This window comes from Cloeon dipterum, chromosome X (assembly GCF_949628265.1).
Source record: "Cloeon dipterum chromosome X, ieCloDipt1.1, whole genome shotgun sequence".
NCBI lineage: Eukaryota > Metazoa > Arthropoda > Insecta > Ephemeroptera > Baetidae > Cloeon > Cloeon dipterum.
The window spans coordinates 18,264,587-18,288,454 of NC_088790.1; the positions used below are offsets into that span (position 1 = coordinate 18,264,587).

General features: G+C 39.0%; 2 protein-coding genes and 1 long non-coding RNA gene across 3 annotated transcripts; 1 reads left to right on the forward strand and 2 right to left on the reverse strand.

Annotated features, from left to right (window-relative positions):
• Positions 1–5,976: 5,976 nt before the first annotated feature.
• Positions 5,977–8,754, reverse strand: LOC135945365 (uncharacterized). Its single transcript, XM_065492997.1, has 12 exons — positions 8,736–8,754; positions 8,617–8,675; positions 8,462–8,570; positions 7,849–8,047; positions 7,764–7,795; positions 7,553–7,711; positions 7,284–7,506; positions 7,206–7,228; positions 6,559–7,119; positions 6,445–6,491; positions 6,266–6,386; positions 5,977–6,214 (listed from the first exon to the last, which is right to left on the reverse strand). The coding sequence occupies exons 1-12, from the start codon at positions 8,752–8,754 to the stop codon at positions 5,988–5,990; spliced, it is 1,779 nt and encodes a 592-aa protein (XP_065349069.1). The 3' UTR covers positions 5,977–5,987.
• Positions 8,755–8,939: 185 nt separating this feature from the next.
• On the reverse strand, positions 8,940–9,333 carry LOC135945541 (uncharacterized). Its single transcript, XR_010575435.1, has 3 exons — positions 9,209–9,333; positions 9,085–9,150; positions 8,940–9,035 (listed from the first exon to the last, which is right to left on the reverse strand). It is a non-coding gene; the product is annotated as an uncharacterized LOC135945541 (long non-coding RNA).
• A 6,764-nt stretch (positions 9,334–16,097) lies between these two features.
• Positions 16,098–19,496, forward strand: LOC135947081 (Krueppel-like factor 16). Its single transcript, XM_065495650.1, has 3 exons — positions 16,098–16,285; positions 16,899–17,117; positions 19,165–19,496. The coding sequence occupies exons 1-3, from the start codon at positions 16,135–16,137 to the stop codon at positions 19,461–19,463; spliced, it is 669 nt and encodes a 222-aa protein (XP_065351722.1). The 5' UTR covers positions 16,098–16,134; the 3' UTR covers positions 19,464–19,496.
• The last annotated feature ends 4,372 nt before the right edge of the window (positions 19,497–23,868 follow it).

Consider the following 23,868-nt stretch of genomic DNA (forward strand, 5'->3'; position numbering starts at 1 on the left):
GAAGACAACTTCACCTTTAAGGCGGGAGCGTCCAGCACAGCATAGTGACCAGAGTGTCTTTTTGTAAAGAAATTCGCGTCGTTATTCTCAACTTCACTTCATCCAAGTCAGTGGCACGCTATCGTATGTGCTCTGAATGCAAACACGCACCGACCGGCATTGTATTGCCGCACACTTTCCAAATGCGCACGGTTTTTTTATTCAAATCAGTGCGAAAACTGCCGGGCTTGCTATAGCGCAGCGCAGGTCGCTTTTTGCCTTCATTGAATTATGCATTTTCAGCCCGGTGGAAAGCTTTCTGTCCGCTTGAAAAATGGCTTTTTCGAAATTCTATCTGCACAAGTTTTTACCCCCAATGCGTCGTGAATTTCCGAGAAGTGAAAGCGTTGCTGAGTGCTAAGTTATGAAATAGAGGGAGGAAATTCAAAATCATGACAGATGTGGAAAATTCTGCTGCAAGAGCAGATAACTCTGGATTATATGATAAAGTTAAATTAAGGTTGGGGGAAATCGAGTTGAATGTGAATGCCAACCAAAATGATAGCAATTTCTTTGAAATTCCAGGCGATGAAAGCTGGAAGCAGCCGCGAGTTTGGTTTTATTCCCGTTACTATTCGTGAAATTGTAATAAGCTGCAATGTCGCTCTCTATGAGAATTTAAAACGAGCATCGCACTACAATATGCATGAACTTGAGGCGCTTGCAGCCTTTCTCCCGCGCCTTCTCTTATTTTCTCACTCAAACACTTCGCCGGCCTGTGCGCCTCTCTTTGAAGCTGGTGATTCAAGGAATGGTAATTGTGCTCATATGATGTCGCGTGCCTTACTTGGCGTTTGAAGTTGCGATATTTCATAGCTCCAAATGAAAACGTTCTCTTGGTCTGACAGCTGCAGGCAAGCGAATGTATATTATTATCCACGACAGAGCATACTTGTGGCATAGCTTCAGAGGCGAAAAGTGCATACTCTCTCGCTAACTCCTCGGAGATGGAGCAAATAACTAAAGTGGGCGTTTTTCATACTGCTTGGTGACAGATGCGCTTCTTGCGAATGGGTTCGAGTTCATATTTGATGAAAGTCTGTCAGAAAGATATAAAGCAGGCAACGTTACGTGGCTGGTGCGGCCAACTTGGTTGTTTCAAGCACCTTAAAAATTGGAAATTATTAAAGAGTGGACACCGATAATAAAGTCACCTTCATTCTATTTATAAATATTCTTAATAGAAAGATAATTATTACTTGGTGAGATTGCTGATTTCCTGATCAGGTTGGCCATGATTTACGCGTTGACTGTTTATACAATTCAAGAGTTTCGTCCTTGAAAGCAAAGGCTAATTCATGCAGCAACTAGGCGTTAGTATAATGAAAATGAAAATGCAGTTGACGTTACTGCAGTAGCAGCTGCAGGAGATTATTGCAGTGCAAATAAACACTGTGCAAGTCTCCAAGAGTGCTCTAGGCCAAGAGCAAACATCTCTTGCCCACTTGCCTACACTTTCACACATCTTAGTGAGGAAAAACAATTTTTAATGTTTAATAATATTCAAATTTCCGGACATTTTCAATTTTTAACACAAAGAAGAGGACCTCGCTAGGATATTTTAGTATAAAGTAGAACAATTATTACAAAATGCATGTAACAAGGTGAGATGCGAAACATCATTTCGCATATATTATTATAACAAAAAGGGGAATAAATAAAGTGTGTACAAAAAATTGCATTGTATACACAAGGAAGTTTTTTAGAGAAATTTATACAATTTTTAATACAAAATGTGACGAAATAAATAGCAATGCCGATCTTTATATTTATATATATACACACAAATTTTTATCGCTATCCCAAAAATACTCAACTTAATGTATCCAGCTTGGGTCATTATCGTAATGACTCAATATAAATGCAAATCCACGTTCCAATCCAGACATGAGTAGCCATAGTTTTACGGTTTGTTCATCCACATAAGCCAGATGACTGGATTTTTGTCACGCTGCAGTAAAACAGAGGCCGTAAATACCACTTTGCTGCTTATACTTTCAACACAGCAGCACGCTGAAATGATGCAGATATTGGCGTCGATTGAGCCAGAGCGCGCATCGGATTAATATTATTTTGCCATATATAGCGCACTATTGGAACTCCATGCGCATTACCAACGCAGCGATAAAAAAAAGCAAGGACTGCATAATAATCTATGGGGTGTTGATATTGAACTGATATGCGAGAGGCACGACAGAACGAGACGGCTTGCAGTCCATAAATTTACTGCATTAACAAAACGAATGGAAAACAGTCGTAAATTTTATATATTGCACGAACGAACCAATAATCTGCAAGAGCTAATGATATGCCACATGCCACCATCGTTGTGTATTTTTGCGTAATGACTCTGTTACTGCAACAGAAAAATGTGTCACGACTGCAGCTATAAATTCACCGTGTTGTACCTGCGGATGTTTTTCCGGACTAAAAATACTCGGTATGAAAATATTCTGATTTTTATCTACATTCTAACTAGTGGATTCGTTACGTTTGGCTGTGTATAGTTTTTTGAGCAAATATTAAAGATCTTGCAATAGTTGAAGAAATAAATCTTTCATTATTAAGTTTTGGAACAATTTACGGGTTGGACGAAATATAAAAATATTTCAACATAAAGATTTTTGAAAAAATTTCAAGCTATCCCTCCTCCAGAAGTATTGTAGTAATTTAGTGTGGATGTTCAGTGACCTATACACATATCTTTGTCTACAATCAACATGAATTAACAATTATAAAAGCATTTTAGATTTCTCAAGCTTTGAAATCCTCAAAATAAACACATATTATCTGCAGTTTACTCACTAAGTGTGGAACTAAATGACCATTTTGATATTTTAAAATATTGGGCGCATTTGTTAAAAAGCGTCAAGAAGAAAACCAAATAAATTTCACACTGCAATTTTTTAAATTTTAAAATGAACAAGGCTTTTGTTAAAACTATAGAACAAAATTTCAATTGAGGTTGAAAATATTTTATTCTAACTAAGTGGCGACCGTGAAGAAAGGGTGGAAGACGTGTCAAACTTCACCAAGCTGTTTATCAATCTTTGCATTCACAACATAGACGAGAGTAAATTGGATTTAAAAGGGCACGGTCCTGAAAGTGGTCTAATTCAATTGCACGGGACGTTGTATTTGCCAAAATAATTTACTGCCAGAGGCGAGGCCAGCTGCGGGACGGTCGAACGGCCCACCCACAAGGCCGGGAGACGCATAATGCATTTGAGATGGAAAGCATTCGCCTTTCCTCCAGGTTTGATTTATCCCCGCCGAAGGCAATAAATGGCTGGTTGATACACTCTTGACTCAACTGACCTCTCCACATCTGATATTCATTCAAAGAGCCCACAAAGGAGAGAACCAAAGGCGTAGAGTGTACAGTTTCCAAAATAGAGAAGCAGAGAAACGTGTCTTTATTCCTCGCTGCGTTGTCGCTGTTTGTGAATGCGGAAGGTGTCCGACCGCCTGCCCTCTCTTTCTGCGTTTCGTTATTCTCGGCACAGTTAAGCAGCTTTTCCAAGCCCACGCAACCGATTGCAGAAATTCGTGCGGTTCTATTATACGCACAGTTTGCAAAAAAACCTGCTTAATACTTAAGCCCAGTTAGAAACTAATTCATTGCGCTCCACTTCGCCAAAAATTGCAAAGAGTGGGAATGGAAAAAAATTTTGCCCATGTTTTTCCCGTCCATACATTGTTAGTTTTCAGGTCACTAATGTTGCAAAGATTTAATATTTAAAATATAGATTAAAAATTGTATAAAATTATTTAGTATACGCACACAGTCTTGTGAATAATTAAAAAATTGATTGATTGTTGCATTATTGTTTTATTAGTTAATACAATTTGTTAAGATTAAATCATATTTGTTGGGTAAAATGTTCATTTAGACAGCAGAGTATTTAACGCTTTTCTTTTCCTAGTCTCCATTGATTGTTTTCAATACTTATTGCAGATGAATATTAATTTTATCAAGAGATATATTTGCTTAAAATATAATTTTTACATTGACAGTAAAAAAAAATATATCAATCGTAAGAGTGCACCGGTGAAGTTTAATAAATATTTCATTCATTTATAAAATCTGCAAAAAAATGATTTCGACTTAAATAGCGTGGCTCCCACAAAACTTTCCCCTTCTATTCCATTTAGAAATCAATGATTATTAGAAAATCGATTATCTATTGTGAAGTGCATGCATATTTTAAGAACTAAAGGGAATAAACAACAACCCCAAGAGCGGGCCAACTTCTCCTTGTGGAGAGGAGTGCATTACTTAGTTAATAAAGCAGGAGTATGTGTGTTCCTCTCCTTCATCATCTTGATCTTAAGTGTGGCATGATATTCGTTCCCTTTATTGTCGGGAGCGAAGCATCCGAAGCACTCGAGAATTTCACAAGCAGCCAGCCATCCGTGCATTGTGTCGCGTTTTATCCGTCAACAAAGACGAAGTCGATCGGGCTGCAGTTAGGTTGGTTTATCTAGCCTTTCAAATCTGATTATGCTTGTTAAATCAGCCGGCTTAAATAAACTACCGGCAGACCACCCTGCTGCTCCGGAGCATGAATGAAATTGAATATATACTGAAGAAAAAAGGAATGCTGCTGGCCGATGGAACGCGACGTGTGTCAAATTTATTGTCGCCCCGCTCCTTTCAGTTCCGCAAAGAAGGTGTAATCTGCGGTAATAGTGTATAGTTCGTCATGTGTTGAATAAAGGTGAGGGTGTCGTGAGGGCGGTGATTTATACGAATTAGACTCGATTGCTTGCCTTCTCCTTCTATAGAAGGAGATGCTTGAATAAAAGATTGATCTTTTTGAGGAGTTCCTTCTATTACTTCTCTTGAATCACGTCAAGCGCGATCATGGAAATTTTAATTAACTTTGTATGTATACAGCATTTTTTTCAAATTTGTTATTTAACAGAGCACGCAGAAAAGTGACAGCTTTTGCGTTGGACGTGTGAAATCGGATTTCCCCGGGCGGTATTCCCGGCCCATTAAAATATCACAAACTAGTAGAGGAAAAAAAGAAAATCGACCACCATGCAACCTCCATTTCCAGTGTCCATCTCATTAATAATTCCGACATGCTATAGCACCAAAACAACTCTGCGGTGAATTAAATTCAAATCCTCCTACGGCGCGTGTACGCTCTTTACCAAGCTCAAAATAATGCACACAACGTAAAATAAAACCGGCACACTTCGTGGTGGTCGATGGGTAAATAAAGCAATTTTGGTCCCGCATGTTCAAATGCAGATTCGCCTTCCGTCGACGCGGTTGGGAAACAGCCATGTGCGTTTATGGCAGCAGGTAATACACCTCGCCGTCTATTTTTGTTTCGCTCGCTCAGGCAATAAAGAGGGTGGAAATAAAATGGAGGTGAATTTGGCGATCTTTGGAGCAATAAAATCGACCGATGTGTGAAATGTACGGAAATTGATCGTAAAAACGTTGGCGCTAGGAAAATGGAATTTGATCTTTCAATTTCAAACTGCTCTTTTCTTTTGCTCTAGGTAGAACACTTGACAGGTTGTAGAAGCAGGTAGGACCTCTTTAGATAAAAAGCACAATACTCAGAGGTAAACATGGGAAATGCCAATTAAAATATCTATCTAAAAATGAGGCATAATTTTTGTTCGATGAATTTTTAAGAATTTTTTTAACACGAATAGTATCCATCGCGTTTAAATGACGCATACTTGCAAATAATCTCGAAATTTCCCAAAAAATCTGAGCCTTAAAATCTTGTTTTACATTTGTTTAAACCTCATCTACTCAGCATATTCCGTGGGATATAAGCTCACCGAGCTCACCAAAGTCTCAATAACCACGCCGAGCGGACAACGTACTTATAATCCTCTTATTTTATTATTGTGAGGGAACAGAATATTGAAAACTGATATTGAGTTCCGAATTTATTCAATGTAATTTCCAATAAATTTTATTTCTTTTCACAAAGTACTCTCTGAGGGTCAGTTATCCAATGTGTGGTTGCTTTAGAAAGGTCTGTTGAGTCAAGCGAACCACACCAACCCGCCGAGTCCGATGGCAATGCAGACCATTTTACTTGTGACTGATCGAAAGGGGAATTATTGACCCATTTCCAAACATTTTTGGTGATGTCTTTCCTGAGACCAATTGTCAATTTTCCACCATTGTAATTCAGTGCTACAATTAGAGTATTTTTAATCATTAATTGAAAAATAATTGAACTTGTACCGCTTGTTATTGCTGTGTCTTTCAAAGCGTCTGTAATTTTTTTGAAATCAGCAGCATTTGCAATGCATAGAATAGAGTATCCCTTGCTAGTGCACCAACTTGGGCCACTGTCACAAAGCATCTTTCAATATCGCACGAAATTTCAATAATCACGACCAAATGAACTTGAACATTATTACCTTATCCGTAGAAAGTAAGAACTTGGATCCACTGTTCGAGAAAGAACCTAATTTAAAAATTTGTGATAAATGCTCATCATTTGAAAATGCGTTAAATTTTTCGTCGTAATTTACCCACTAACGTGGTCGTTGCAGCAGCTGTGGTAGTTGAGGTAGATGTTTTTGTAGTAGTTGCTCCAGGAGTTGTAGTTGTCATAGTTGTTGTGCTTGCCGTGGTTGCACGAGTTGTTGTACCTGTTGTGGTTGGAGCCACTGTGGTTGCACCCGCTGTGGTTGTAGCCACTGTAGCTGTACCAGTTGTGGTTGTAGCCGCTGTGGTTGCACCCGTTGTGGTTGTAGTCGCTGTGGTTGTACCACCCGTTGCTGTGGTTGTGGAATCTACTCCATTTGAAGTGGAAAGAGTTGAAGTGACGTCTGCACCGATTGTTGTTCCTGTTCCTGTTACAGTTGTTGTTGTTGCCGCGGTCGAGGTTGATTCAGTAGCCGTAGTAGTTACTTCTGCTTCAGTTGTTGTTACATCTGGTGATTTCATCATTGTGGTGGAAATGGGAGAACTTAACACTTGCTCAGCTGATGTTGTTACTGATATTGTATTATCCTGCAAGGATATAGAGGCTATTTTTGTGGTTGATGTCACTGTTGTTTTCCTATTAGTGCTGATGGTGACTGGGTCCGCTAAAATTATTTTTTCCTTAGTTCTCACGCACAAATATTTTATTTTTGATGTACATGTCAAAATATAAATTAAGTAACAAATTTACCTTCAGAAACGGGCAAAAATGAGCTGAAAAGATTGTTGTAAAATTGAATTTTCAGCTATCATCTAAAAAAATGGTCACCTGATCGTGTTACTTGATGCCGTTGGTTCTGGTGCCTGGCATACAAAGTTAGAAACCATGTCACATGTAACGCCAACCAGCCCCAGCGAATTCAGACCTAGGCATTCTCCGTCTTGCGCTGGATCATTTTGCGGTACCAAAGCAGATGCTAAGTCGCCTAACCAATCGGAGCCACCACTTGTAACTTTTTTCATCGACGTAATCAAAGTGCTAGAGGAGAGGCCTTAAAACTCGTTATTTTTAACTGTATCTTGCTTATAATTTCTAACCGATGTCGCCGAGGAAATCTTTTACAGAGTCTAATTGTGTCAATGAGTCGAAGGAAGCGAGCTCGAGACCTTGAGTTTTGCAAATGCTATCCGCCTGCTTAGCATCCGCTTTCTCACTTGGCACTACGATGTTTTTCCCCCCAACAAAATTAAGGACAGCTGTGAAACATAGAATTTGCACAAAATTTGTTCAAATAATTCAATACTAAACCATCTCCAATCGATGCTAATGATTCCAATCCACTGATTATTGTTTTATTATTAATTTTGTGATAAAAACCATTTGAATGACCTACAGCCCCTCAGTCTCTTCTTTCGCCTCGCAAGCAAAATTACTTTTTGCTTCACAAGATGCGTTGTACATTTCGCCCTTCTGCTGCACAACACATTCTCCGGGACCCCCAGGTGGAGGGCCGGTGCCCCATTTGCCGAAACTTTTTTCCCCGTTTCCATCGATAGCTGACAATGACGTAAACAAGGGACTATCTGCGAGTCCTAACATAAAAATTATTATGAAACAGAAAAAGCAAGAAATACGCATGGTAGGTTCTTTTTTAAATTTAAATAGAGAAGACGGATTTACTCTGAGTAGATATTAATTCAATATGGTCAGCTAATAGTGAAAAATTGGAAAGGACAAAATTTAATAACGCTCGCTCTTGCTGTTTCAGCCCCGCAGGCCATATCAGCGGTACTTTACCTCCAAAACAAAATTAATAACCACGTATTAGCTGCAGAGAATTTTAAATCAGCGATCGTCGCAAACGCCCGGATTTACTCATTGCTGAGCAAACCTTGCCACTCGCCCTGCGTGTGATTTAACCTTCCCTCACAAAAATTTATTTAAATTATATATTTAACGAAATATCACTGTCTAATGCATGATAAAATAGGGAACAAATGTTTAACCTATGTAGGCTAAGTAGTCCGATATCTTTCCCATTTCTTCGGGGCTATCTAATGAGGTCAATTCCATGTTATCTTTTCCGCAAATTTGCATGGCGTCCTCAAAGGTTGCCTGACCAGAAAATTAAAATTAGCTAGACAAATATTCCATGGGTAACCTTCTCCTTCGGAAATTTGTAAGTGATGTCTCCAATGCGAACTAATTTCTGAGAAGGTCCTAACAAATACAAACATGGTATGTGGGTTGAAATTTGTCAAGATCTAGACAAGTGATTACCATTAAAATCATTCCTCATCTCGGGATCTGCGGATATCAATTAAACAAATTTATAAACATATTATTAATGCAAGTTTTCTTTTTGCGATATCAACTTCAACCAACCGACCTGAGGTTGAAACGGTTGCGACCGTTCTGTTCCTGTATATAGTTATCGAAAATCAAAAAGTTACCTCAATATGAGCACGAGGACAGCTTACTTTGATTTCTTTGACACATTTCCTTCACTATAGCATTTTGAGTAACCGCAACACTTGACGATAAATCTCCTACGATTGACTTGTTTGTTGCTAGTTTTCGCTGAAATTTTCGGATTAAATACCGCTTACAAAACTGAAAGCACTGCTACTTCTAGTCAGAGTCATCCGTTTTAAATTCAAGCTGTACTGAGTGAATCTTCCCACTTTGACATTTGCTAATATATTTTAGAAGTTTACATTTTAAAGGAATAGACATTAACAAAATTTACTTACAAATTAGCTCATTTTTTGCCCGAGTCTGCTTTCCACTTGCGTGACACTGAGTGATGAATTAATCAAAGACTTCATTTCTGAATAACAAAATAAACCTCTTTTGCTAGAAGAGCGACGAAAATCACCAATAATGTTGCGTTAGTAAAACCCGCAGCAAAGTTGCTGTTCAGCCATACTAGTCTGAAAGACAACATTGCAGTGTTTAGTATCCACTGACGATATGCCAAAATAGTTTTGAGCGGAAGTGAGGTTGGATTTTCCACCGCAACACCATTCCCGGTGGAAAGTTCCCTCAAAGCTAGAAATATTTTGAGAAAAATTTTACATAAGTAGATTTTTGCCCTATATTTAGTTTCTATTTAAAAAAAGTTAATATTTGTCTCTATTTATCAATATCTGTTGTCAATACGATATATTTATGCTGTGAATTCTATGAGAAATTCTCATTACTAAAACAAAATAACCCATGGATTGTCCAATATGCATCACAATCAACTACTGGCCCCGTTCATATATAGAACTAGAACAAGGTTTTTCTCCCCGCACTGTCTGCTATTAATACCGTCCCACCGAGAGAGCAGCACACTGGCCCTCTGAGAATTCTTTCCATTTGGCATCGATGACAAGTACAGCTTAATTAATTATGATTCAACCACGGCAACCGAGCGTGTACACATCATCGCATCGTCGGCTGTAGTTTTGTGGTGGGTCGCCATGCCACTCTCTATCCATATCTAAATCGAACTTGCAGTTAGTAGAGGGTGACGGTCAAAAACAGCACTTTTTGTCACCCTGCGAGCATGCAAATGTGCCGGGCGAGCACTTCATGGCTTACGAAATGAGCCCACATGCATGATGTGTACACACACACGGTGTATTTATCACACGGACGGACAGCAGATACCCCCTTGCAAACTCACTCACACACACACACTGCATTGTATAAAGTTCAAGAGCGCATGGCCACACGAAATACCGGGGCAGCGGGTGGAAAATTGGATGGTGAATTCCTGCTAACAGGAATTCTACTTTAACAAGGAATGCTTTGATTTCAACCACACATCATTACGAATGTAGGCGATCGTGAGCTAATTTGACTAAAATTAAGCCAGCGTGTGAACAAATTATTAAAAGACTGCATGAATTTAGTTCTTGGAATTGAGTTTTAAGTTTACAAAATTTAAGTTAAGATTAAATATAGCATAAAATTTTCGGTTTTGCACATATCACTATGTACTTAGTTTATTAACATTGGAACATAGTGTCTCGCGTTGCTTTCTGAGAGTTAAAGAAATTTTATATATTTTTAAGCTTTAATATTATGTTAAAGTTAATTTTCGTTGCCATTGTTAGTTAGATTGTTGACTTTTTCCTTCAATTTAACATAATATTGGACTTACGCAAATCATCAAGCGGAATTTTTACCAATTAAATAAACATGTTGTTCAGTTTTGTATCTTTTTAGTAATCATTGATTTCTTGCCCATGCTGACGGTTGCAACAATTGGATGCGTGCAGAGTGCCAAATAAATAGAACGAGTGCGATGCTCGATTCAAGCCGCGAGCAGGCTCATTGTCATCGGATGCAGAGCTAAATAGCGTTTTACACTCAGCGGGGTGCTCGTTTGTCGTCACTTGGGCCCGGGCTGGCTGCTGCCAGAGAGAACCAGCCCCAGCCCTGCCTGTGCTGCTTGTGTATACAGTTAATGTGTACGCGTTCGCTCTCTCACTCCATACATCTATTTAGCCATAATGAAAGTGGAAACCTTTTGTATTTGTCCCCCGGCCGCCGACTGCTGCTGCCTTTAACGCCGCAGCTATATCGACAGACACATTGACAAATGTTAGCAGAGTTCCGTTTATTGAATTTATCTATCACCAAGAGTTTCATAAATATTTTTCTGCAAGCTTGAAAGGCCCCTTTCGATTGCTGGTTTGCGTCGGATAAAGATGTGCGGCAATATATGAATGCGGCATTCTCGGAAATTCCGTTTCAACGATGTGTGATCCCTCCGCGTGCTCTGGACTTTTAATCTCGAGAAAGAGAGAAAAAGCAACGGAGAGAGCAAATTTCCACGTCCTCTTTTCATTCCTACGAGAGAAGAGAAAATTGAATCGGGGGGCAGCGAATTTTCCAGTCAGGGTTGTTATTCCGCGCACGACCGAAACACAGCCACTGCTTTCCTGCGACAGGTCACTGCTAGGAGGTGGGATTTTTAGTCAAACTTCCTAAGCGAAGCCAGGAATCAAACAAGCATATGCTTGATCAATTCAGTTTATTTCTCCAAAATAAAGGCACACAATTGAAATTATAAAAATCACATTTTGGAGAAAATAGGTATTTATGGCATTACCAAACGTCTCGATGAAATTAATGATTAAAATATTTAAAAAATTATTACTTTTAATTGAAATACAATTTTAATAAGCTGACCGTTTCTTTCGTATATTATTTAGATTCTATATGATTTTACTGCGAATCAGCTAAAGGTAGCTTTAACCCATTCATCCCCACATCCAAAAGTTTAATGAAATTTTTCCCATTTTCCTAAATAATGATAAAGCTACTCACAAACAGTCAGTGTTGCATGGATTTTTAATTTTGCAAATAAATTTACAACTTTTATATATGTCAGGAGAAGGAAAACTGCTTGCCACAATTGAAAACAAATTTTCATTATAAACTCTAGCATACTAGAAATCTCATCCCTCTTTGGTTAATTTGGTCACCGGTAGCACATCGGCACAACATAATCTTTCTAAATTATACACACAGAACGGTAGACACGGAGGAGCTCGTGCGCGACACGTTTCGCTCATCATTCGTGCTTCCACGTAAAAAATGCTGAAGGCGGGCTGGATGGCGTCGTTGGTGAAAGACATGACGTGCATTTCCATCCGTCACAGGCAGCAAAATGTGTGTTGCTGTGAATCGCAGGCGACATTAAATGTGCAGAAGTTAAGACGGCGCGCGGAAATCACGCACACGTCGCAGGCAGGGAAGAGCAACCGAGACAAATCTGGCGGTGAAACGTGGGACAGTTCTGTCCTTTGGTTGCGACCTGCGGGAGCCTTTAACAAATAATGGTGTCAATTGGTTTACTGTAATTTGGCTCTTAATAAATCTAGTAGGCCAAAAATAGTTAAATAAATAATTTACTACGCTCTTCTCAAGATTTAATTTTGCTTTTAAATGAAGAAGAATGAGGTACCCTACTAAAATATTCTTGCAAAACCTTTCGGCTCTGGAAGATTTTAGGCTGCTTAATTCTGTTCACGGAAACGTCCTATTCAAACAATAAACTTGACCACCTCTTTGTGAAAGTCTTATCCACCCGGATCGCCTTTCGAAACTGTCCTCACCCTTTTTTATATAAATGATGAACAGTGCACATATACTACTCTTCATTGAGCAAATCCGCGGCACGTCCTTTAACCGCTAGTTCCCTCGACCGATGTGCGTGTTTTCGTTCGCCCTCCTGACATCCGACTCGACGCCGATTTCGTGATCAGAAGGCGAAATTTTGCGCTTGGCATATAAGACGCTGTAGAAAAAAGAGCACCAGCGGAATACAAGTGAACACTATACGAAGCTAAAGTGTTGATTTACGATTTGGGGTAAAACATACGCAAAATGATCAAGGTTGGACCGTATTAAATACCCTTGCAATTTCACAATTTTGAATGCGTCACAAAAAATGAATTTATTTTAAGATAACTTGAATCGATGACTATGTTTGATTATCATCTTTTCAATATTCTAAGCTTCTAACGTGCATAAAAGTGTTCACACGTACACTCAAACACTCTCGCAGAGGGAAAATTAAATCTGCATTTGGAACGCAATTAAGAGCACGAAGAGCAGAATTCCAACTTCATTAACTCTGCCGCATCAGCGGCGTCCGTGCATATCCATTACACGAAAGGTAATTACGTTTTAATTAAATTAGCTGCGGCAGAGCGTAACGATGGGAAGTTTATATAAGCGACGGCCAACGGAGATGCATATTTGCTTATGCACCAGCGTGCAAGCAAAGTGTGCGGAAGAATCGTCCCGGTTGCATAAATCCATTTAGCACGGAGAAGACTATAATATCACAGAGCACGTGCGGATTTTGCGACGACTGTTTTTTTCTGAAAATATTAATATTAAAAAATTTGCTGCTCGTTTTTTTTTTTTTTTTTTTTGCTCATTTTATCCCTGTCCGAGGACCGGAGGACCGGGAAGGGCGCGCACTGCACTAGCACGAATGCTGAAACCCGGGTCCCAATAACACCGCGAACGGATAACATGGGCGCACCAGGCCGCAAGCCGTTCTACCAGCAGCAAAAAAAAAACACTTGTCTCGGGCTCTTGTCCATCGTGCTATGTAGCAATAATTATATAAAATTCTTTGAAACCACAACTCCGATTTGCTCTCAATTCGAGAGAAAAAAACGTGCAATCAATTGCCGCATATATATATAGTGTGTTTTCATCTCATTTCAAATAAAAACAAGTACTTATAAAGAAATTAGAGACATTGTGTTTGGGTACTTTGTTACTGTACCAACTGTACCAATAAATGGACAACATGTTGTAATTTAAAAATTTAATTTACGATCATTTTGGAGAAACATTTTTAAATTGCTTTATTTTTATGTAATTTATTTACAAAATAATTATCAATGTAAAATAACAATAATCTGCATAACATTTATCTTTTATAAGCAATAACTTGTTTGATTTATGTTGAAACCTTTAACTTGATTTAACACACATTCAGTTTGAATTTTGAAGTCAACGAAGGGAAAGGAGTCATTAAGTAGAAATCGTTTTTATCAGAGAGAGCCATAGAGCATATTGATTTTCCGTAAGAGGATTATTATCGTCATCGTTGCCTCTAGAAGGCAAAGAGAAGACAGAGGAGAGCAATATCGAATGAGAAACTTTTAATAAAACGGCCTGCGGCACCAGATCGGCCGGCGAGTTAAAAATATGTATATAGGATGAAGCATATGCAGCCTTTAATATTCATTATAGCAGGCGACGCGCGTGAGACTGCTCCCGCAGGCTGCAAGAACAACAGCCAGCAACTTTTCCACCAAATTGCCCTCCAGTGAAATGTGTTTATCATTCCGGCTACTCTCGAGCGGTGCCAGGGCGCGATACGCGAATATGAATTATTGTTCGGAAAGAGAGAGAACGGAATGCAAACTTGGCCAATTAGTCAGACCATCAGGCGGAAGAAAAACGCCCAGGGATTTCTAATCTTACAGAGCTACTGATTATACTTTTATATATAGTATTGGCATAAAAAGAACAAGAGAACAAGTTTTCACGTCTTGCAATTTTACCACAAAGCTCGATTTATTCATTTCTTAGCCTCAGAATTTAACTGGTGATTTATATATTTGGTTGCGTCAAATCACTAAATCTTAGCATGTATGGTTATTCAATACCCCAACTTTAAATCTATTTTTTACAAGTTTGAAATAAGCTCCACGATTTACTCCATTTTTTGTGAAAAGAAATTCAGGGCACCCTCCTATGAAATGAAAAACGGGCAAAGTAAAACTAAGACCCGGCAAAAATTTAAATTGCTCATGAAGTTTTTTTATATAAAATAGTAAATTGACTTTTCTAGAGTTTTCATTTTGTAGGTAAACAAATCTAACATTCCACCTTCTCGCCTCATGCCAGCGGTACTACGCGCTCAGCATGCATATATTTTTATTTCATATTCCGGCAGAAGAAATTTCGGCAAAGAGTCTGAGATACAGAAAATAAACACCCAAACCGCAGAAATTAATGGGCAAAAGAAATACGTGGCTTGCGGGAAATTGTGTTTGTGTCGTCTCGACTAGGGGCAAAAGAAGGAAAAGTTTGCACGCAGCCCCAAAGCACTCGGCTCTGCAAACAAATTTTTCATCAGCAGCTAGTTTGCTTGGCGTTACCGCAAAAAGCTCTTGCGAGACAAGAAATGCCACCCGCAGAGCCGCGTGTCAATTAAAGGGAAATGTGCGTCCCATAGTATGGAAGAGGGATGGGAACACCTTAAGCATTTTTCTCTCTAGTATGCAAACGGCAGTTCCAAAGAACTATAAGAACCGCCTGCTAGAATCAGAGTTATGCAACCGTCGTGTTATTACCGTTAAGACGTTTGCATACCCTCTTTTGACAGCTGATGCTAAAAAAGCTTTAGAAAAATTGCTTCTAGTCTTTGCTGTACTCTTTTCAATTTTCATTGCTTTTGTAATAAATAAAATTTTGAAATAATTTAGCGGTACTGGAGATTACAATGAGACATTAAATTTTGTTTTTGAACCTTCAATACAGCGGTATTGGAACCCTACAACCTTTCTTCACTCTTTTAAAATTAAAAAACTGTTATCATTAATTAGAAAAAACCATTTTTTTTTTAAAAATCCGAGCTTCAAATATTAAGAACAAAAAATTCGAAAGTATTTTTGTTGTTTAAAATAGAGTAAGTTTTACATTGGAGGTGTATTTTATATAATATAAATTAAATCTTTGATTACAATTCACACCTCGTATATCTGTGACGCAGAGAATGCTTAGGTGGCAGCCACTCGAAGAGTCAAAAGCTCGGCCGCGCCACAATAGCGCACGCATCCCCTAACGAGAAGTGTGTTTGTGGGGCAATGGCACAAAAGGCGTCTCCAGAGGCAGCGGGGGGATGAATGGGAAACTCGCCCCCCAGCTCAATGAGTGTAAAGGGGCCTGTGGAAACCGCGCGCGCGGGGGGCGGGAAGCGGGCCCATTGTCGGCCGGGGCGCGGGGCGGGGTGTGACGGGGCGGGCGGGCCCGCCAATCGTGTGGTCACAGACGCCGGCCCCCAGCCCCTAGCAGCCCCCGGAAAGCCTACTCGTGCGACGAAGGCGCGTCAGCGTTACTTGGGCCACGGCCGAGCAGCCAGCAAGAAATGTGCATCATGTCCGCAGCAGCCGAGTCGGTGCAGCAGGCCACCAGCATATTCAGGCCCTGGGACGAGAGGGGCCCCGACAGAGTTCACGGGGCCACCAGTTCTCAAGCGGAGACAGTACAGCCTCCCAAAACTGAAAACTCCAGTCAAAGTTCGTTTACATTTGCTTGATAATTGAATTTCAATTTTAGATTCAAAGTGATTTTATTGCGGATCAGCAGAGCAACTATGCTCCATTTTACAATGTAAATTTTATTTTCCGAAAATAATTTAGAACATTATTTTTGTTAATTGCCATCAAAGATCTATTTTCTAAGGCACTCCACGAATCTTATCTTCATAACCATCGTTAGTAATTTAACCACCATTCCTCGTAAAAAGTCGGCTCTTGTTTTGCCTGCTAGTTTTGGCTGCCAACTTATGTATAGCCTTGTTTTCATGGGTATGGTTGAACAGAATAAATTCATATTCTCAATCTATATACAGTTTGAAATTTGTTTAGATATGGACTTATAAATTTACTATGTTTTAATATTCCATGAATTTGGACTGCAGTTGACAGCTGAAACTAATTGGCAGAAATGACACCTTCAACGAATAATTTCCGGTGATTTCGTCTTTATTTATTTTAATTCTGGGAGGTTGATCAAAATGTACATATTTAACTTCATGGTATATTTTAAAATAAAATTGGTCTTCGATAAAATTCTCTCTATTTTAGAAAATGAAACGTATCTAATCTTAAAATACTCGTGATATTTCAGGTCCTGTACCGACACCTTCGCCTGTGTCGCTTCCATCCACGGCCGATTTGTACGCTGAGCTGAGCCGCGCCGACCTCGCCCGCTTGGGCCTTGTCTGCCCTGCCGACCTGGCCAGGCTTAGGGCCCGAAAGCAGAGGCCCAAAAAATATCGCTGTCCACACTGCAACGTTGCCTTCAGCAATAATGGACAACTCAGAGGACACATTAGAATTCACACAGGTAGGAGACAATTTTTAACTAAGAGTGAATAATGTAATTAGTTTATATAGTTTAGCTTCCATTTTATATTCAAATTGATTTATCTTAGTAACTATTTTGACATTTCTATGTGTGGCTGTGATGCTAAGAAAAATGGAAATGACAGTCGCAGTTATTAATTTCATGTGCAGTTGCTGTGTAATTGTAACATAAATATTACGCTCCAATTATTCTAACGCTTGAACGTAATTTAATGTCATTTGCAAAGCGCGGGAAACGCCTGTTTAATTCTTTAGCCTGAAGATCTCCGTCTATCCTTATATATTGCATTAAAAATAGAACACGAGAAAGAAGTCGCGAATAACGAAGTAGAGCGTTTCTCCCTTTCTTTCACTTTTGCAAAAGCTGCATTGCGCGTTTTAATGGTTTGAAAGAAATATAGTGTGCCCCGGCATATTACAGTTGCTCTCTCTCATTTTATTTTTCTCTCTTTTCGCTTTGCTCTGCTCTCCAGGAGTAACATAAATAATTCCATAAAGAGCTGCTACTCTTTTTTTTAAACTTAAAACTAGTATAAGTGCTCCCGAGTTGTTGAGCTGTACGGTTTTACAAAAAAAGGTGCGACACTGGAGTTAGAAATTCAGGAGCTTGTTCGCTCTAATTACACGCTCAGCGGATTAAACTGCTCGTCTGCAGATGTGCTGAATTATGGCTAAGAGCGCGCGAATAATTAAAAGCTCCGACGTAAGCGCAGTAAATTACACGATGTGCCGCGCTAAAAATGGAAAATGTAATTGCGAGTACAACCTTGAGCAGGAGTGAGTAACCATCGCAAAGGACGTATCGCCAACTTCTGCTAATGAAGTAGGATATGGTGCCTTTCGTAGGGACTGAATTAATAATAGATTTAGCATAGATACTGTTAAGCTTTTAAAATATTTTTTATTTGTATTTGTTTAATCTTTGCAAAATATACATATAGTATGCAACATTTAAAAGGAAACAATTGCAAGAAATGGAAACTGAGCTAGCAAAATAGTGCATTAACGATAAATTACATTGAATAATCTCTCGCCGCACTTAGCCAAAATGGAAATAAGTTATTTTTAAGTTTCCCTTAATACAAGTAATACAAATATTGAAAACACACAGGTATCGATATTTTTTAATTTTACTTATTCGCAAATAATATGCAGTGCTGGAATCTTTTAATAATTCGCTCTCCAGAAAAGAAAAATTTAAAAATTCCCGTTATCCAATTTAGCAAAATTTTCATCACATACAGTAAAAGAAGATGAGAAAAAGATTCCAATTTCGACTCTTGTTGAATGGTAATTCACGAATAGAACGTCTCTTCTCCGCTCTTTGGCCTCTATTGTGCCAAAGGAAATTCTCTTCTTTTTTGTACTTGAGCCCGCGTCGCACGACGGCAGAGAAAGAAAAAAATGTGAAGGGAGAACTGCTGCAGAGGAGAGTCTTCTCGTTTTCATTGTAGCATTTTGTCCTCTCTCAGTTAAAATCAATCATCCCTGCTGCATTATCAGAGGAAAGAGAGCAGCGATGGCTTTCAAGAGGGTACTTTTGTGTCCGAATGCCTTTTAAACGGTGTCAAATTTATTGCTCCTTCGACAGTCATTTACGATTTTTTCCATTCATTCACCATAGCTCACTTGGTCGTTTGAGATACAATAAAAACGTGAGTGTTCGATTCAAGGATTGTGACTCGTTGATTTTATTGAATTCAACAGTATCAATACCATTTGCATAATGTTTTTGCAAAAGAGAAAATAATGCAAATTTAGGGTAGGAACAATTGAATTTATTTAGCTGAAATTCAGGTCGGTTGTTGGAACTCTAAACAATTAAAAATTTAAGAAAACCGCTGTTCATGTGCCAAAAAATATAAAACCACGCCTCAAAAATTGAAGTTTTCAATATAGCAACTCTTCATCTTGATACTTATTTGGGTTAATTTAATTTTCGGTTCCTTCAAAGGCCAATATTTAATTTTAACTTATTCGTGGTATATTTATTTAATTGTAGAACAAAATATTTGATTTGCCCACAGGAGAACGACCGTTCCAATGTCCACACGAGGGCTGCGGCAAAGCGTTTACACGAAACGAAGAGCTGACTCGCCACCGTCGGATCCACTCGGGCGTGCGACCCTTCCCCTGCGCCACCTGTGGAAAACGCTTCGGCCGCAAAGACCACCTGAAGAAGCACGCGCGCACCCACCAGAAGGCTCTGCAGCAGGCGGCCGCCCACCACTCACTGGCCGCCGCCGCGGCCGCTTTTTTTCCGCCAGCCCTGCTGCTTCCGTCGGCCGCCTTTTTCGCCCCCCAGCCGCCTTTCCCCTTCTGCTGACCAGAAGCCTGAAGACTGCTTTTGCACTCTATCACATGTATTGTGTCAAAAATGTGCCTGCAAAATATTGTAATTCTTTGTGTAAATTTATATTTAAATGAATGAAGATTGCATAATATAACTTTTATATGCTATATACCATTTCTGAGTCATATTTATGGTTCTTGAATTGAATTCTTAAATTGTAAGGAAATAAACATTTTGTGATACTTTTGCTCTTGATATGGAAGTTTTAATAAAGGATACATCAATCATATTTAATTTTATTTCATAAGAAGAATCATTTTTTTAGAATAATCACTAAAAATTTGCTTCCCCTATTTTTTAAAGCGGCAAATAAAAAATCACTTGCACCTTCAAATTTCTAGCTATTTTGGATTATGAAAGTGGTGGACCCAACGTAAGTCAGATTGAATATTTTTTTAGTCTATATATGCTGAGCACCATATAGTGTGGGCTGTGAGCTATGAGCTAACCAGGTACCAATATCACCACCGAGTGGATAGCATATGGGGCCACAGCGAGAGAGAGAGAGAGAGAGAGAGAGAGAGAGAGAGAGAGAGAGAGAGAGAGAGAGAGAGAGAGAGAGAGAGAGCGAGCTTGGGCAAATTGTGGCCATCTTTTCATCACCCCGCACACCAAGGCATTCCAAACAGATCTCCGAAATGCTAAAATATCTCTTCATTGCTTTGACATATGCTTATATAGATTGCGACCTAACGTATGCTGGTTCAAATCATATATCAAGTCTTATGTAGCAATCTACACTTCAAGTTTATTCAGTCAAGAATGATTCGATTTTGGAAAAGGGACAGAAAATTAATTGATTTAAATTTAGAAGAGCAGATAGCGAGAAATATTTAAATTGAAATTACCAATCTGATTATTGAATTCCAAGGCCCTGTCAAAGTGTAACTTTGGGACACATATATTATCTTTAATCTAAACATAAAAAATTTGAAATTTTTATAACACTCATTAGGGAGCATGAGAACCATTAAAAAAAAGTAAATTAAGTTCTATGAAAATAGAAAAAAAATCTCACATTGTTGGTTTCCTATAGTAAAACGCAAGAAAATATTTAATTATTTTCACTTACCCTAATATCTAAATCAAACACAGTTTCTCACGTCTTGGGATGTTAAATTAACCTTTTAATGGGTATATTTTGGCAAGATAAATTTGTTCCCTTCGTGGAGCTTTATTGCCTCTTTTAAATTACCATCCCGTTTATTCGGATTCGGCGGCTTATTTTTCGTGCGCACAACTATATAGAGAATATATTATATATTTCCAAGAAGAGCCGCAACACACACTCTTTTTCCGGAAAAAGACGGTCTCTCTCGTGTTCAGTCCATAAATCATTGTTATACGGAATTTTGCAGTCTCGCGCGCATGAAGGTCTCGCGTCTTCTTAAACAATTCGCAGGGCACCTATATACAGTCTGGCGGTAACGTTTTACGAATTCGTGCCAGAGCTATTTCCTTTGGCCGTGAATGTTATGGTAATGATGTTGATTTATTATTGAAACAAAAAGAGGAAAAAACTTTATGGAGTTGCGTACAACGGAGGTGACTTCGTATAAAATATGAGAGGGATACGCACGTGCAAAATTGGATGAGCGGAACAAGAAACACATAAAGAGTGCAAAATTTACACGCCCTTTACGCGCCTCGTCTCTGCCATAACATTTGCTGCGTGTGCCTTTGACTTATTACTCACGTACATGCCAGAAGCGCGTGTTAAAGCTATAATTTAAATAAGCCATCATCTGAAATGGAGATGGAATGGCTTGGTGTAAATGAATTTTCTGGAACCAGCGCAAAAGACGTCATTTCTCTGAGAACTTATCAACTCGAGTAAATTATGCGTTTTCTTAATTTATTATAAAGCGTGTGAATCATACAAAAGTACAAAATTAATTTACGGTAAGGACTTTTCATCTCATCATCAAAGGTACTGAAGGAGAACAATTATTCGCCTGAACGTCTTGAAATTGTAAAGCTAATTTATTAGACTATATACGGAGCTTGATTTACATTTAAAACCAGGGAAATTTATTTTTCATTAGAACTGAATGGATTATAGGGAGTCTTTGCGAAATGGAATAAAAGTGGATCAGGTTCAAAAGTACACGATATTTCGATCAGCGACGCAAAAATGGTGACTGTCGATAAAATATATTATAATTTTTTATCATTGAAAAATTGAGATTGCCATAACAAGCAGGAGTATAGAGGTATGGCTTGGAAATATCATAATCGATTAGCTGATCAAATTTATTGATTCAGTGGAATAATTAACATGGTAAATATTTGTTAAGGCTTACAGATTAAACACTCAATAGTGTGTGCTTAAAACCAAGCTTACAAGGCGAAAATTCGCAATCTAAATTTGATTGATACATTTCATTGGATAGCTGTTGAACAGAGCTCCCGCCACAAACCAATTAATTTCTCTGAGCAGTCTCTAGTGCCAGCGGAAATTTGCATTTTGCGCAGGATTTGCATATTCCAGGCACGCAAAAATGGCTCAATTAGCATCAAGTGCTCTTGGCCGGCGATGCGGATTTAAAATGGGGCCGCCGGAAAAAGGAAATTAAATCGTCCTTTTCCCTTTTTTAAAAAGCCAAGACCAACGCGCAGCCCTTTGACAATTCACCGCATGCTGGAAGATAAAATCTGCACATTACTCGTCTTCTAATTCCATTAACGTGTGCGTGCGCGCGCGCTGGTCTGATTTGCATATTCGCAGAAAACATGTGTACGCGCCGTCAACAAGACCTTGTTTGTACATACAAGCATGCATTTAGAAATATACGCATTACATTTACCCCGCATGCCCCCTCCCCGTCCGTGTTGTGCGGTTGTGTTCATAGTCGGGGCTGCATGGCGAAATCGTCTTGGCCGCCGCGGGCAAAATAATGTGAGCCAAACATAATGGTAATGGCATCAGAGCCGTGCCTCGCGCCGAATTTTCTGCTTTATCTCGTTGCGAGCAGCGGACGCGCGTCTATGGCCTGAATATAATTGCGACAAATAGCATAAATCGCGCGACGCTGCGCTCTATACGTGACCGACGCCAAGAAATGTACTGAGAAACGGAGTGTTTGCTCTTCGCGAGAGATAACTTGTGCATGTGTACTTCGTGTGTGCATGTTGTTGAAAACGACGCAGTGCAAACATTTATTTTTCAGCGATAATACCTTGCAGTACTTATATATCAACAGCCCTTAAATTTCAAAACATTTTTAAAACTTATTTGCATCTGTTTTTTTACAACAAACCGTAAAATTTAATAAAAATATATAAACAGATTAAACCTTTATGGTACAGAGCATCGCAATTTATTTCCCTGGATCAATCTCCGCAAAAAGAGAAGAATATAGTAGAGCGTTGAATTAATACATGCTAAAATGCAATATTCCTTATAATGTGAGTAGAGCGGCGCAGCTGAATAAAGATGTTCATTTCCCACGGAAGATAGCCTAATTTGAATTTGCTCTGCTGCTGCTGCATTTCTGGGGAAATATGCAGCACAAGCGAGAGTGAGAAGATGTTTTCCAGCGCATTCGCTCGTCAAGATTTTTTCTTCCCTTCTCCAGAGGGCGAGAACAATTTATCACTGGCAAGAGTAAACGAGAAATTGTGCCGGCTGACAGACGCTCTGCTCGCAACTCACGCGCGCCTATCAGCAGATGAGGATTCGCGCTCACACCACTATAAATTGCTAACGTTTTTCATTTAAATTAGACGTGCAGCCAGCCGGCATAAGGCTGAGTACGGCGATCAGCAAAAAGCGCGCTGATGTGCGTTTATGAGCCACTTTTGCCAGACAAGTTTCACCGATGAAACGCAAATCAAGCAAAACACGAGTGCAATTTATGTGTCGGATTTGCCTTAGACACATTTATTCCGTTTTTTTATCCCCAAGCCACATCTCACAATCACTTTGTTGAACGATACTTGCGGTTTTGGATGCTCTTTCGTACTGGTAAAAATGGTTCATTCCTATGCGTTTTGAGAAAAATAAGGGACTAACAAAAAATCATGGCCCCAGTTTTATTCAGATTCAGAAAGTTTTTATTTTGTAAAGCCGAAATTAATTACAAGGGTGGCTCTAAAAATGCGTCAAGAAATGCCTATTTAGGCTATTTAATATATTCACAGACAAAATAAATTGCACTTACCAAACCTTGACTTCTACAATCGTTTAGAAATGCTGCACATCGTTTAATAAAAATGTCCCTAAAAAATGCTCATGAAAGTTTTGCTCCTTAAAGCAAAATACTCTATGACGATATATGAATTATTTCCATTGGTTTAATTAATACATGAACTTTGAGGACGATTTTATTATTATTTTTTTTTTTTGCCAAAACTTGTTACTTCTCAAGCACAATCT

Excerpts from the sequence above, each read along its gene's own strand:
- LOC135945365 (XM_065492997.1), bottom strand. Across the intron at positions 7,712-7,763 it reads ATTAGCATCGATTGGAGATG|CTGTCCTTAATTTTGTTGGG; the intron begins GTTTAGTATTGA and ends TATGTTTCACAG. Across the intron at positions 7,507-7,552 it reads AGATTTCCTCGGCGACATCG|GCCTCTCCTCTAGCACTTTG; the intron begins GTTAGAAATTAT and ends ACGAGTTTTAAG.
- LOC135947081 (XM_065495650.1), top strand. The coding sequence starts at position 16,135 with ATGTGCATCATGTCCGCAGCAGCCGAGTCGGTGCAGCAGGCCACCAGC. Across the intron at positions 16,286-16,898 it reads AACTGAAAACTCCAGTCAAA|GTCCTGTACCGACACCTTCG; the intron begins GTTCGTTTACAT and ends GTGATATTTCAG. Across the intron at positions 17,118-19,164 it reads ACACATTAGAATTCACACAG|GAGAACGACCGTTCCAATGT; the intron begins GTAGGAGACAAT and ends ATTTGCCCACAG.